The 15,152-nt window shown below is 33.1% G+C and overlaps 1 protein-coding gene across 3 annotated transcripts in view; it reads left to right on the top strand.

Annotated features, from left to right (window-relative positions):
* Nucleotides 1–581: 581 nt before the first annotated feature.
* The window catches only part of LOC113232643 (casein kinase I-like), a 32,224-nt gene continuing 17,653 nt past the window's right edge, over nucleotides 582–15,152 (top strand). For 2 of the 3 annotated variants that reach the window (XM_026467417.1, XM_026467415.1), the window contains exons 1-2: nucleotides 3,682–4,019; nucleotides 8,374–8,480. In XM_026467417.1, coding sequence (XP_026323202.1) covers nucleotides 3,888–4,019; nucleotides 8,374–8,480 — 239 coding nt within the window. In that variant the 5' untranslated portion in view covers nucleotides 3,682–3,887. Of the gene's footprint in view, nucleotides 806–3,681; nucleotides 4,020–8,373; nucleotides 8,481–15,152 lie in introns of those variants that run through there. The other variant, XM_026467416.1, reaches the window with a different exon arrangement.

The following is a 15,152-nucleotide window of genomic DNA, read 5'->3' as shown; positions in this document are numbered from 1 at the left end:
GTATATATATATATATATATATATAGAGGAAACTCCATTGTTCGGGTGTGCATAAAATATAGGCATAACGAATTTTAGACCTTTGCTATTACTGCATCTATATATATAACTGCAACGATATGTGTCAGACAGTAGACAACGCTACAACCATGTTTCATCAAACACCATGGACCTAAACACTGTTCACCTGTTTTATATCACACCGTAAACTTATATTTATTGAATAAATAGTGAGTATTTGTATTCATTATTTTCTACTAAACAGTATGAAGTGATAGTTTGCATATACTGGCAACACCGCTGTTTGTTCTGTTCGTTTTGAAATCTAATATTTTTCATTGGAGAGTTTGGATTTTTTAAATATTTTGTTTCAAAATTATTCTTACGAAAGTAGCTAAGGATTCTTTTATATATGCTATTTATTGTTTTCTAATAAAATTTTTAAGTCATGAATGATAAGTACTTGCGTAAATAATATTTAAATAAAAAAGTAATGAGGAAAAATGGATGACGCTTCTGACTTATGGTTTTGAACGCACTGTGACGTCCATTCATTCAGTCACGGTATTGTAAAATGTAGTTGAGAATTTTATTGTTTTATCTTGTAAAAGTGCGTGAATTTGTGTAAAATAAAACTGAAATAGTATTTTGTTTCGACTTGTGCAAGTAATCATAAATCAAGATGTCGACGTTCATGAGTTCGCGTAAAGAAGTATTAATTACTGGAAAATATAAGGTAGTGCGAAGAATTGGTGGAGGATCGTTCGGTGACATCTATTTGGCGATCAACATTGCAAATGGCGAGGTAAAACTTTATTTATTAACGTTGGAAATGCATAAAATACATTGTAAAAGGGTTGAGCATCAATGAGTACAAATTTAGTGGAGGGGGGTATGACGTATGTTCATAATAATGCGACAAAAATCTATTCAGTGCTATCGAATTAAATTATCTAGATCGTTAATTCTCGTATCTCGTTGATGTTATAACGTGTGCCAAAGATATGGTGCCATTTGGCAGGTACATCTGTCGATTTTCTAATCAACCTTGAGAATGGGCTCAGAGAGAGCTATCTATGTTACATAGCATGTATGACCATGTAAATGACCTAATTTACCACTTCCTTTAGCCTTTTATGTAGTTACAGAAGCAATTAATTGTTTTTAGTATTGTATATTTGAATTGGTAATTGTTTTAGGATTATGTATTAGGCATTTCCTTAATTATGATTTTACCCACATATATAAATATTTGTCATGGACAATTTGATAATACATATGCAAAGGTCTAGAGTAGTTACAAAAGGCATCAGACACAAAACATAAAATACCTCATCCCTGCTCTTGTAATGTAATTCTATAAAATTACTTTGTCTTCAGTTGTCAAAGTAAACATAGAAATATAAAAATTACATGACTAACATAACAACAACTTGTATGATACATATTTATGAATGGGACTTAGCCAGAGGAGGTAAAGACAATCGAAACTAAAAAAACTGTACAATCTTTTATATCAGTTTGTTTTGGATGAGTTCTAAATGGTGCATATCACAATAGATCAGTTGCTGATTACACTTCAACTGCTTGCTCAATCTTTAAAAAGAGTGATCCCATCTAGTTCCAATGGTCAAATTAACTAGTTTGATCTTCGAGTTACTTTAGTTTAGTAATGAAATGACTGAGATCTGAGATTCAGGAAAAAAGAAAATGTTTCAGTCTGTGAAGGACAAAACAAACAAAACATATGAACGAATTATTAATTCAAACTACTGTTTTGCTCTTTTTCCTTATGCTAATTTTGTTTGTCAAATAAAATTTTCCCATCGTGACACTTTACACTCCACTATGCATATTTGAGTTTGTTTTATATATGATATATAAAATTACAACTACAATTACATTTTTCTAATAACAGTTGCTTTAAATGCAGAGTTTAACATTTGATGTGTTAAATTGTGACGATTGGGACTCCATTTTGTGACAGGTGGGACAAGTTACATTTGAATACAAAGAATTTAAAAAAATACACTGTTTATATGTAGATCCATCATTTGTAAGCAAACTTTTTATAATTCTCATAATTACGACATTTTAACACATAAAAAAAGACAATTAAAAAGTGATAACATTTTTCCTGATGATTTTTAGTATCAGGAAATTCATGAAAAGTCTGTCTCCACTAGTTTTAACTATATATTCGAGCAAAACTTCTAGAATTTGATACATTTTGATAAGGTGCATTATCTTAAGGATGCAGCAGGATTTTTCAAATTTGTTAATGCATTTTACATGCGTGACTTTGATTTCAAGTCCTCATAGATGGTGTTTCAAGAAAAATAATAGAATTACTTTATCAGTTCTTTAATTCTATTTTTTTTTCATGTTAAAATGTCTTAATAAGACAAAAATTATAAGATATTTGCCTACTGATGGATCTCATATTACATTGTTTACAATGTAATTTTATTAATTCCGTGTATTCAATTGTAACTCGTCCCACTCGTCACAACTTAACATATTAATTTCCTTAAAATTTATCGAAGTTATTAATTAAGTGTATATGTAAAATAGAACTTTAACATTCAAGTTATCTCAAATGAAAAACTTAACAAAATAACAAAATATTAATAGTTTGTCTTGATCTTGGCAATGAAGCCATTAACTCAAACATGCGAGTGTCGTGAGTGTCCGTCATACTTAGAAAATTAAAAGTTTTGAGTATAAATAACGTCGTAAATTTATGTAAATAAATAGTTGCAGTTGAATTGCATATCTGGCTTCATGATATTTTCATTTTAAGTCTAATTAACCAATGGTTAGGGAGAAATTATTTCAAGTTCCAGAAAAAAGGAGTCGTAATGTCCCACCCCTCACTGTGGAATGGCCCTTAAGTAAATTTATTGAAAAATGCAAAAATATTGTTATGTTCTAAAGCACAACTAACCCAAGATCTATTAAAACCTACACAGTATTAAATAAAAACTGTGTTTTGCTGTTAATATGTCATTGATAGGCACAGCAGGCCCACGAATTTCCTTCACTCGTCATTGTCCCGATTATTATTCCAGTGGTGAATTTCCTATTTTATTAGTCTTTAATCAATGTTTACATGATTATGATTATTAGGGTAATCCATAGTAAACAACACGCAGATTACCAATTTGGACTGTTAAAAGTTCAACTTACCTATTTACGCCTAAATGCTAAATCATTGTGTAGGCGATAAAAAAAAAATCAGTGTAATGTTATCGAAGCTACATTATAGAAAGTCAAACAAAATAATGGTAATTTTCAAGTGGTCTGGACTGTATGGAAATATAATCTTGTTTTTTCATAATTCTGTTCAGTAAAATAGGGTTTCTAATTATTTCAAGTATAAATCAGGCAAATAAACTGTACATAACTAAAATATATGTCAATTGTAAGTCAATGGTCAAACCACATAAATGCAGGTATTAATTTCGTGAATATGCACTTCCAGTCACAATTCATCATTTTGTTATAATAATTAGTAGGACATGAGAGAAAAACATTTCTTTACCTAATTTAGTTATATAACATTTATAGAAATCTCATTTTTGTTGCCGTACGTAATGGTAGTAATTGCAATACAGAAATGGTAACTGCACAGAAGTAAGCTACGGTAGATTTTACGACGTTGTGTTGAGCAACACTGCCACTGTGACGTCACGTAAAATAGGCTGACGACATCTTTTTAGACTTCGCAATAAAATGATTTTCCCTAGATTTTCATAGTGACTCTACAATATATTGTGTTTTAGAACAATTGTAGACGCTAAATTAGAACAGTGCTGTGTTAGTTTCGCTGAATGCGATGGGTTTCTTATAATTTTTGTGACAACGAGTGATGAAGGCAAAAGAAAATGGCTACCTTCGAACGCATGTTGTTAGCCAGAAAACATGTAATTATAGCTGAAAAATACAACGTTATTCGCAAGATCGGCGGTGGAAGCTTTGGGGACATCTTTTTAGCTATAAATATCAACGATGGCGAGGTAAATAATGTTTCATATTTAGCAATTTCTATCGATCTTCATTCTTGCATGACAACCTCTTGTGTCAATTGCCCATGTATTTCGGGATTTTGTGCTCGAAAATGGCGGTCTTGGTGTATTCTCAACTTGATTATAACTTATCGCAAAGATATTGCTCCATTAACAGTAAGATATTGCTCGATTTGTGAACTTTAAGGATTTACGTAATTTGGCCCCTTTGAAAAAATCCCGAGACCCAATGGATCGAAACTTGTCAAAATTCTTCCTTTGTCATAGAAGGTTACTCAAAATTGTTTGGTTACTCGCTCAAACGCAAAACTCTTAAGTGCTCCGAAAAATCAAACTGCTGTGTCTTATCTATAAAAATTATACCTTTTTTTTATAGAAAGCTACCCCAAATGAAGAGCATAACCCGAATTCATCAGCCCATGTGGGCTGTTGAATATGTACATAGTCCAAAATTTATTGTAACCTTTTGTTTGTGGGTGAATTTAGGACAAAATCTACATAAAATTTTCCCCAAATGTTCAGAGAATATTGATTAGCTGTTTTCAGTATGTACACTGTTTGTGTGGCCGGGTTAAATTTAAAAAAACTGAATACTTGAAGTATCAAGTATCTCATCATCATTTTGTACATTACATTAACATTTTAATAGCCTCTCTATTAAAATATTGATGAATGTACAAAAATGCCTTAAAAGTCATTCTATTTCCAATTACAAATAGTTTTAAGTTTAAAACTTAGTCCTGTATTGCAATCACAGATATGGCACATATATTTTTGCAAAAATACAATGTAACTTGCCAAAACTCTGAACCATTACATGTTATTCTTCATTAACAACTAGAAGTCGTGAGTTGTACACCGAGTTGAAACACTTATGTATGTTGCAATTTTCCATCAATGGTGATTAGAGTATTCATTTATGTACGTTAAGGTGACATTATTTTATGTTATGTTTGATAATTATATTTAAACAATTTAACTAAGTGAGCCATTAGTCTAATACACTAAGGAGATAAATCAGTTAAAAATGTGAATAAAAGAATTAAATAACTTTTGACATATTGAGTTCTTAGGTTTTCGCAATTGTTACACATAGGAAATGAAACTATTTTTCTGGATTTAAATTGCGTATATTTGTTTTTTCAAACAAACCGATGTTTCGGGCCCTTTACAGGTCCCATGGTCACAGTTGACTGAAAACTTTGGACAGTTTTTTATATTATTATAACATTGAAATGTTGTCATAATGTTGTATATTTTTCAACTTAAACAAATAATAGTCAATAATTTAAAATAGAATTTAAAAAATCAACAACCTAACACGATGTACCACACAAATATTTCAGAACTTTAAAACCACTAAGCAATACAAATATCTAAATATATGTTGATATTATTGTAGGAATTTGCTAATCTTCTCAGACAGGAACAAATTCAGTAAAATAATATTTTAAAATGAACTTGGAAGATTTATAATTGCTTTTTTATTTTGCAATCAATATCTGGTCATTCGGAACATCTTTTTAAATGTGTGATGATGGGGCTCATCACAATCTGACCAAGTCTAAATCTTCTGCACATACTATTATGCTTATTCAAATGAGCTTAAGAGAATAATAAAAGCTTGTAGGATCACTACATGTTTAAGAATTAAGAATATTTTTTTTTGTGAAGTATTTGTTAGCAATTTAATTGTAATAGACATGTTTTTACAACATTAGCCTTTAATTTATTTGTAATCTGTTCATAATGACTAATAATCAAGTATATTGTCTTTCTAATATGTATGTATGGTCAAGTAGGTAGTAACATTTATTATGGAACAGCTGATTTGTATGTACAAGAGACTGAACTTCCATTAGTTACATTTATCATGGGACGACAAGAAGCAGGTGTATTCCAAATGTATGAATTAGGTGTTTTTGCAGTAAGCTGCTATTATAGAATGTCATTATTATGCATATTGGCATAAATAAACTGGCATGGAAATGCAATGAAGAATGGAATGGCAATGAAAACTGGAACATACTGCAATTTAATTATTACCAACTATCACACAATAGTTATTTGGCTCTGGTCTCGTAGTTCATCAGATCTCAGGCTCTGGCACTCATAGTATAGAGAATTCCTAGTTTGTGTCCAGGTGTGGGTGTCTGGCACATAAGTATACTTAATATAGTGCTGAGTGTTACACAAAAAGATGGAAATGTTAACCAGTTCAATAATAATAGCATGAAATTTTTATATCCATTTTTCTCACAGCTGGTCTTAATTTTGTAAAAGTGCATTAATATTATGGTATGGTTTTTATGCAGCTTGTTTCTTTGCTGAACTTCTCAATTAGCTAAAATAAGAAAAGGGAATTACACAAACTTGTTGCTAAATATTTGACCAACTATGGTTTAATCGAGTTTGAAATTACTTTAAGTTTACAAGCTCTTTCTTGCAGCTAAAAGGACCCAAAACACACTCTCAACCTGATAGAGGTTTCTTTTTTTATACTCCCATAGGAGTGTATTAAAAAGATATTACCAAGGTTTTCTTGATAATCTCGCTCATTTACAAAGAATTTAAGCAAAAATATAATATGGTCCATAAGTATGAGGTGATCCAAAAGTAATGATAACTGGTTATTTGTAATACTCAATAAAAATAAAACTGATTTTGCTTACTAGTATCCTCAGTCGATGAGTGTTATAAAATCTTTAAATAAATCTCCATTTCTGGAAGATACATTCATGTGAATACAAGCAGTCGAGGAGCTAACACGGAAATGGAGAACAACAAAGTAAGGGCTGTCATCAAGTACCTTTGTTTGAAAGAAATGTCTACCAAAGACATATTCGCCAATTTGATGGAAACATTGGGAGACTCTGCACCTCCATATTCTACAGTTGGACATTGGTGCAAAGAGTTTTTAACCTGGGATGAATATCCACCGAACATGAACATCGCGAAGGCCGCCCAACCACGTCCATCACCGAGAACAACATTAAAAAAAGTCCAAGATGTTGTTTTGACAGACCAAAGAGTGACCATAAGGCTTGAGAATTCTTAACAAAGAAAATGCAAATGAAAATGGCCTCCGCACGTTGGGTTGAGGCGCAACTCAACCGGTTGACATTTCAAGGGCTAGTCTTGGAAAGTTTCAAACTGACAAAGTTTTTTTGAGGCTATTTGTGACTATGGACGAAACATGGATCCATCACTTTATCCTGAAATGAAACAACAGTCGACGACTTGGAAGTGACCATTGATTGTTACCGACACCGAAGACATTTAAAGTGACAAGCTCTGCGGGAAAGGTTATGGCATCAATTTTTTGGGATGTTGAAGGAATTATTATATTTTATATTTGGAAAAGGGAACCACTATATTACTACGGGGTCTTACTACGCGGAGCAAATAAAAAGGTTGCGGGAGGCTATTAAAGAAAAAAGGCGGGGCAAACTGCGTGCAGGGGTGTTGTTTCACCAAGACAATGCACGCGCACACAAAGCTGAAGTTGCGATGACTACCATTCAAGAAACAGTGTTCGAACTTCTTGAACATCCGGCCTATTCTCCAGATCTAACTTCCTGTGACTTTTACCTTTTTCCTCGGCTCAAAGAACAGCTTAGGGGCAGGAAATTTAAAGATATAGTGAAATGATGTCCGTTGTTGAGGAATTCTTGGAGGGACAAGAAAAAGATTTTTTTTAAAGGTATTCAGGACCAAAAAAAAAATGGACTAAATGTATTGACGGTGGATGAAATTATGCTGATAAATAAAAATACTTTTAAAACATAACTATTGATTTCAATGCTCAGTATCATTACTTTTGACCCTGTCGTATGTATCGCTAGTTAAAACGTGGTAGGTCCTTTTTTGTTGCACCCTGTCTATGAACTCTTTAGCAGTCCATTATGGTTTAAGCGCAATTTGCTAGAGACTTGTGTTTAGCAGTGAACTGTTATAGACTTGGGGTGGCCTATGTCTAAGCTAGGTAGCCTAACAGTCGTTAATAATGATACAACGCACACACTCAACATAGCCCCACACTAGGGAGTCCCTGTGTCGCAGATACCATGGACACACATAGACAACCACAAATTACATCCAAACGCACGAGAGAAATAAAAGAATCGAACCTGGGATCTCTGCGTGGCAGTTCGACATGGTAACCGTTCGGCCACAGAGGCGGTTCAACATTTAGTTTATTTTTGGAAATCCTTAATGGATTAGGTGCAGAAGTCTAAATAGTGAATTCCTTCTTCATGACCTCTACATTATATATTGTATGCCATAATCTGTTGGCTGTTATTTTAATTTAGTCATGCATTAACCGTAATTTTATTGTCAACAGGAGGTAGCAGTCAAAGTAGAATCTATAAAGGCGCGACATCCGCAGCTTCTCTATGAGAGCAGAGTGTATAAGATGCTCCAAGGGGGCATCGGCATACCACACATAAGGTAAGACGTCTCATACCATTCATTGATTATTTTTTGTACATTTTGCACCGACATCAAAAAAGGAAGAGGTTCTCAATTCGACTGTATTTTTTGCGTGAATGTTATGCGATTACTCCGACATTTGAAAATCGCCTACGATTATACTTTATTTTTTTTTATTGGAAAAGGGGTACCTCGGTAGTGGTCCCAGTCAAATCTCAAGAATATACTCCATCTCTAAGGGTCGTATTCTAGAACTCTACTCAATGCTCAAGTCAGGATTGCACTGGAAACACAAGCACTGGAAATACGACCGAGTGCTTTAAACCATACTCAAATCCTGACTTTAGCATTGAGTAGAGTTCTAGAATACGACCCTAAGGGTGGCAAGTTAGGAGATGAATCCGGATTATTAGATGTCACCCACTTTCCATTAACCAATTTCAATAAAACTTGGCATATAGATGTAATTCCACAAACTTTGAGGCCGGTTTTTTTCAGCACCACAACAAAAGTCATCGGCTAATTCCTGATCTAGTTGGTAATCATATGAGCTGTTCGCTAAATTCTTATTTTTATACAGTACATGCCTGACACATCTAAATCACATATCACATTAAGGAAATTTGTTCTTATTACTAATAAATTTCGTTTAAGTATTCTGTGTTATGAATATGAATAAATAAATTTAAAAAAGTACGGCATCAATTATGTTGTAATCGTAACACTCGAAACGATAAGTTGCACAATGTTTTATATCGCTATTACACGCAGAGGTAAATTTGTACACGCAGAGTACATATTAGAATCCATAATCGTACTTTTTCAATTACTGTTCGATTTCACTCTTCTAAATACAAAATAGAAGTCAGGGTGAGCAGCCATAAGGCTGCCTTACCACCAGAGATGGGCGACGTAGCGAGGCGGTGTGCGAGGAAAAAATCCACCAATACGATTACTTCACTTTCCTAGCCTCACTTAGCGCAGCTTCGGTGGAAAAGGATTAGCGGAGCTAAGTATTTGTACATACAAAATAGCGAGAAATGTGTGCGAGGGATGCGGCCGAAATGTGTACAAAACAGTGTAGGAAACTACGAGCTACTGAAAGTATGACACTGACTGACACGTACACATCTCCACCGCTCACCCCACCACACCGTACCCCGTCGGCGCATAGCTGAAAAGAGTGTCACTAGCTACCTCGCACAGCTTTGGTGGAAAACATCACACCGTTCCAAAGCGCCGCTGTACATCCTCGCACTGCCTTGCTACCTCGCACATCTCTGGTGGAAAGGCAACCTAAGCCGGGTACTCACTAGCGAGCTGTAACTGTAACGTGACAGGTACAGTTACGAGGTTCTAGTGTATATGCATGAAACAGTCTTCAATCAGACGGCTCACTGTGAATAGCACGTGTTCCGCTTGCGGCACGTACAGCTATGATTTCTGGTAATACATACAACGTGTACAGCTCGCTCGTGAGTACCCGGCTTTGACTTTAACGTAAGGAGCGTGGAATGAGCTTCATGCTCAACTCAACAACAAACAAGTCTCAACAAGTTCAAACTTGAGAAAAAAAACTAGCTTCGAGTAGAATTTCTAGTAATCGATCTTTCAACGGTACAGCAATCGACCGTTGATTTTATTGCTTCAACTTCCGCACCGCATTACGTACAAATAATAATCTTAGATACGAAAGATTTTTCACTTGAAAAAATATTACTATTACAGATTTCGCTAATATCGTATTTTTTAATATGTTTTGATGATAATTTTGACAATTTCTTAAGGTCCTAAATTAACCAAACATAAATTCACAAAAATCAGTTGCTCTTAAATACTTGGCGGTCACTTGAGAGATGTATTATTGTATAAAAACGTTTAGAATATCCACAAGAGATACAATAAAACCTTATGCATCTATAGCGCTTATACCAGATAGATATAAGGGCCACACCTAACGACCCACTAACATTGTAATGTTGTGGTCCAAACTAAGCAATAAATATTATTTGTTGATTCAATTTGTATAGATTACCCTTGAATCTTCCCACGATAAAAAAGCGGTTGTCTGGCACGTATCGCGCTAAGCTATGCGGGCAGTTTAAATATAAAAATGTCATATGCAAATTGCGATTCCATAACGTGCAGTTTCGACTATTGTATAATGTAACTCGTTTCTATATTAACACTTTCTCTTACAAGAAACATTAGCGTTAACCAGTGTATATTTAAAATATTTGATCATCAAATTCGATATTTTTGCCTTGCTCAAAATTTTTGGTGGCAATACTACCATCAGAACGAAAAAGGGAACAAGTAACATTTTTATCAAAATTGAGGTACATACATAATTGGGATCTGAAAATAAAGGTCAATCTAACTTTTTTTTCTGGAAATATATCTTAATAATTGTTAAATATCCAGCAAGCTTAAAGGGCATAACTGACTTCAATAATTAGGTTTTTTGCTATAAAAAGTTATATTTGACGTTTATTACGTTAAAACACTAATACCCAAGAATTATACTTAGTAATGTAAGGAAGTGTACCCCTATTATTATGTTGTACAATTACAATAATAATAACAAAGAAGGATGTCAATTCCCGTTTGTAAACATAACCTTACTATCTTTGCAACTTTTAATTTCGCTGCCGGGAGACAAAATATTAAATATAACACAGCTATGGAATACAACAAAATATCAAATATAACACAGCTATGGAATACAGAAAGTGCTTTGTTCATACCTACGAGAATGGTTCAATAAATAACCCAAACAAGATCTTTGTTCATATTAAGTGGTGTCGTGAAGTAAAAGTGAGATACCTACTTCAAAGTTTACACTATTTATTGTTGTGAAGATCACTTTGAAGTAAGTTGATAACTTGTATAAAACAATACTTTGTGTTTCTTTTCACTTTTAGTATTACTGTGAAATTTCCGAGGTAATAATATTCTATTAGTTTTGTAGCCGACCGGAGATTTGGTGGACTGTTTCAAAGTGAAAATTATGAAATATGAGCAAAACTCTAACGCACAGTCAAGCTGCGCAATATCAGATATATATTAAATGAGGTAGGAATTGAACAGTTTGATTTGTATGATTGTAAATTTACCTATTGTGTACTATATAAATATAATAATATGTTTTCAGCATCCAAGTGAATCAAAAGACAGGGAATTACAAAAACTGATATTCCAACCTAGTACCAGCATAACAGCAAAAAAAGAAAACATGGAATTTGTGTAGTCCCCAATACGTCTCCGATTTGCACATTACTTGTAAAGTTTATTGAGTTATATCATTTTCTTGTTCTATGATGCATTCTTATAACAAAAATCTTGTTGGTTGCGTTAAGAAGTATCCAATCTATTTTTGTACATACACGCTGCAAAACAGTGTGAAGTAAAAATGGTTGACAAGAGTACAAATTATAGAATAAGGGAAACAACAAGTGCTAGGACGACAGTTGAAATACTTTCTTCTCAAGAAGTTTCTTCAACAGCTACTCCTTCTCTGTTTGATTCTACATCCGAAATGGAAGAATGAACTTTACTATGGACAAGGCAAAAACAGTGTTAAAAGTAGAAAACATATTGTTAGAAAGATATTCAGAAAACCTATGATGTATCTATGATTGTCTAAACAATACTAGTTCAAAACAAATTGAATCAGTATAAAGGATAATTGATCAACTTGAATTTTCTGACTAAACTTGCAATAAGGATTTTGATCAGTATGGAAAATTTAGGTAATTTAAAAAAAAATCTAATTTGCACTTCTCATTCAAAAGAAATTAAAAAACCTGCCACTTGTAGTTAAAGTAAGTCATTTAAATGTTGAAATTTTCACTGCATAAACAACACTCAACTACAAATATGTGCCATATTTGCATGCGATTTTTCTTTAATAAAGAGTGACTGAAATGACTGAATTCTTAATAAATAATAATTCTAATATCAGCACATTTGTCTTGATGTGGATTAATGTTATGATTATGAAATTAAAATCAATGCACACCTTTTTGCCAAAGAGAACTTGCTTGCCATTTTTTTAACTGCTGTGTTTTGCCGGCAACAGTTTTATAAGAATAATATAAAAATTATGGAGATCATCATCACACGCAAAATAGGCGCCTTGACGTCGAGTTGCGGACACCAGCCCGTTACACCAAGTACCAAGTATGGAGATCATCGCCAGTGTCAGTTTCATAATTCAAAAATCTTATTTAAATTCTAATAGTATGTGAAATTTATCAATACCACTCAATTTTTCTCTTACATGACAGTTCTTTTTTTATTAAATGACAGCTTTCTAATGTCGAATATATAAAGATGGTACCAACACTAAAGAGTGTTGTTGGTTTAACAGTCGAAAGGTAAAAAAGTGTGATTGAAGTAAATTGTTATTTAGATCATGGAGGAAATAAAATACTTATTATTTATTAATACTTTTATTTCTCACTTATAGCAAATAGCACTTGAAATTGTCAGAATTGACATAAGATAACTACTCACTCACGAGATACATTTAACCAGTGTTCCCCGTTGGTCAAACTGATCTGGCCAATGGGATCTTTTAATAACGAATCAGTAGTAATGTTTAATCAATTTTATGAAATCAATAACGCATTTGGTCACATTTATAATATTTATTTTAATATAGGATCACTACCATAGATATTTCTAATCGAATTACGCAGAAGCTGTATAAAGTTTTCATTTCACTATAGCTTTCATCTTACTTGATAGCCTTTTTAAACTGAGTTATAAATATTTTTACATTACATTTTTACATTGCATTTTAAATTTTTACATTATAAGTATCTCTCATCTCAGCGTGCCTCTTGGCATAGGCCTCATCCAGACCTTTCCAGTGCGCTCTATCAAGAGCTACTCTTCTTCAACATAGTGCTGCAGTTAGCTTCAGCTCATCCTCCCATCTATGTTGTTGACACCCTCTATTACTTTTTCTATCACGGGAGTACCAAGTGGCTTACTTAGTGGCGTACTTTCCTCCATTTTTTCGGCCCACGCAACAGTTATTTAGTAGTAGTTTTGCGATAAATACCCCAAAGTTTTAAATCTACATAGATTTTGCAAAATTTGAACGATTTTTGCTCCTATCGAGTTCTTAGGTTTTTACTCTTCTTATTTCTTTTACATTGAGCTTATTTTAGGTAAATGTATTCCATAATCATTACATTTTTTACTTTTGGCAATTTACCAGATTCAGCTTTTATAAAGTTCATGATTTCGTCGGTCATATAACTGCACTAAATAAAACAAGAAGAAAGAAGTTTTTCTTTCTTCTTCTTCTTCGTGCGAAAATAGTAGAACGATAAAACCCGAATACTTTCATCATCATGTAGTGCCTCTCCACTACTGGAGGCTGGCCGTCTGCTTGGAGAACTCTTCCCTGTCCTGAGCCAAACGAAACAGATGTTTCACGTTGGCAACATTCGTCCATTCCCGGATGTTGTGACTTCTTCCTTCTTCCAGTACGTCCTTTTCCCTCGATCTTGCCCATCATTATTGGTTGGAGAAGTCGGTACTTTTCATGCCGTAGAACGTGTCCAAGATACGCAACTTTCCTTTTTTTGACGGTCTGCAAGAGTTCTCGGTCCCTCCCAACGCGCTGAAGAACTGTCACAGTGGGAACTTCCTGGGTCCAGCTAATGCGTAGCATTCTATATACTTCAAAGATACTTTATACTCAATACTTTAAAGAAATACAAGAGAACAAAAAGTAACGAAATACATCCATAGGTTAGAATTTCGTTTTTGACGTTTTGAGAGATGTTAATTTCGTTTTTTAAATATTCCCTGCCGCAAAGGTTAACATTTATAGAGCCATTGATGACGTCACCAAATAAATAACTTGCAAAATTTTCAAAAATTCATAACAAGGGAAATAAGCTACGAAATTATAAAAAATTCAAATTAGTGTCATAAAATAGTTATATTTTATATTTTCGAAAAAAAAAATGTATAGATAAAAAATTGTGAACAATGCCTATTGCGGCCTATTAGTTTATATTTGTAATGAGTAATAAGTCATATATTTAAATTAGTTATGGCCGTTGACATGCAGTTAGCTTAGCAGAAAACAAATTTTCTGCTAAGTTACAAGAAAAAATTAAGGTATTTTTAAAAACGGCTGATAAAATACAATGAAAGTTTCTGTATAATATATTTACATAATACAAATACACGCTATTTATATTACATAAACTACTTAATATCAATGTATGTTTTAATTATTCTTTTTACCAGGAAAACCTATACAATATTTAGACATTTATCTACGAATTTGAAATATGCTGCTTGTGCCTTTCTTTCTTCCGAAGACAAATTATATCATCACCAGACATCAAGTTATCAGGGTTACAAATTGTAACCAGAATTTTTTCACACTTTTATGTTATCTCATAGATTGGCCAATATGTTTTATTATATATTATGTATTTTGAAGATTGATTTACATCGCACATGACACCAAATACTGTCGTAACTCTAAATTGTAGAATTGCGAAAATACGATTTGACCGTAACATATTTTATATTCCGTTTATAAATTGATAACTTAAATATTATGTATTATGTTAAATATTATAAATAAAAAATATAATCACATTATTCGCTATATTCTTTCGCGTCTTTTCGCAATTCCACGATTTTGAGTTCGAC

This window comes from Hyposmocoma kahamanoa, unplaced genomic scaffold, assembly GCF_003589595.1.
Source record: "Hyposmocoma kahamanoa isolate Upper Pololo Valley unplaced genomic scaffold, ASM358959v1 76, whole genome shotgun sequence".
NCBI lineage: Eukaryota > Metazoa > Arthropoda > Insecta > Lepidoptera > Cosmopterigidae > Hyposmocoma > Hyposmocoma kahamanoa.
The sequence above is the reverse complement of the archived record's forward strand: the minus strand, read 5'-3'. Positions and strand labels throughout refer to the sequence as shown.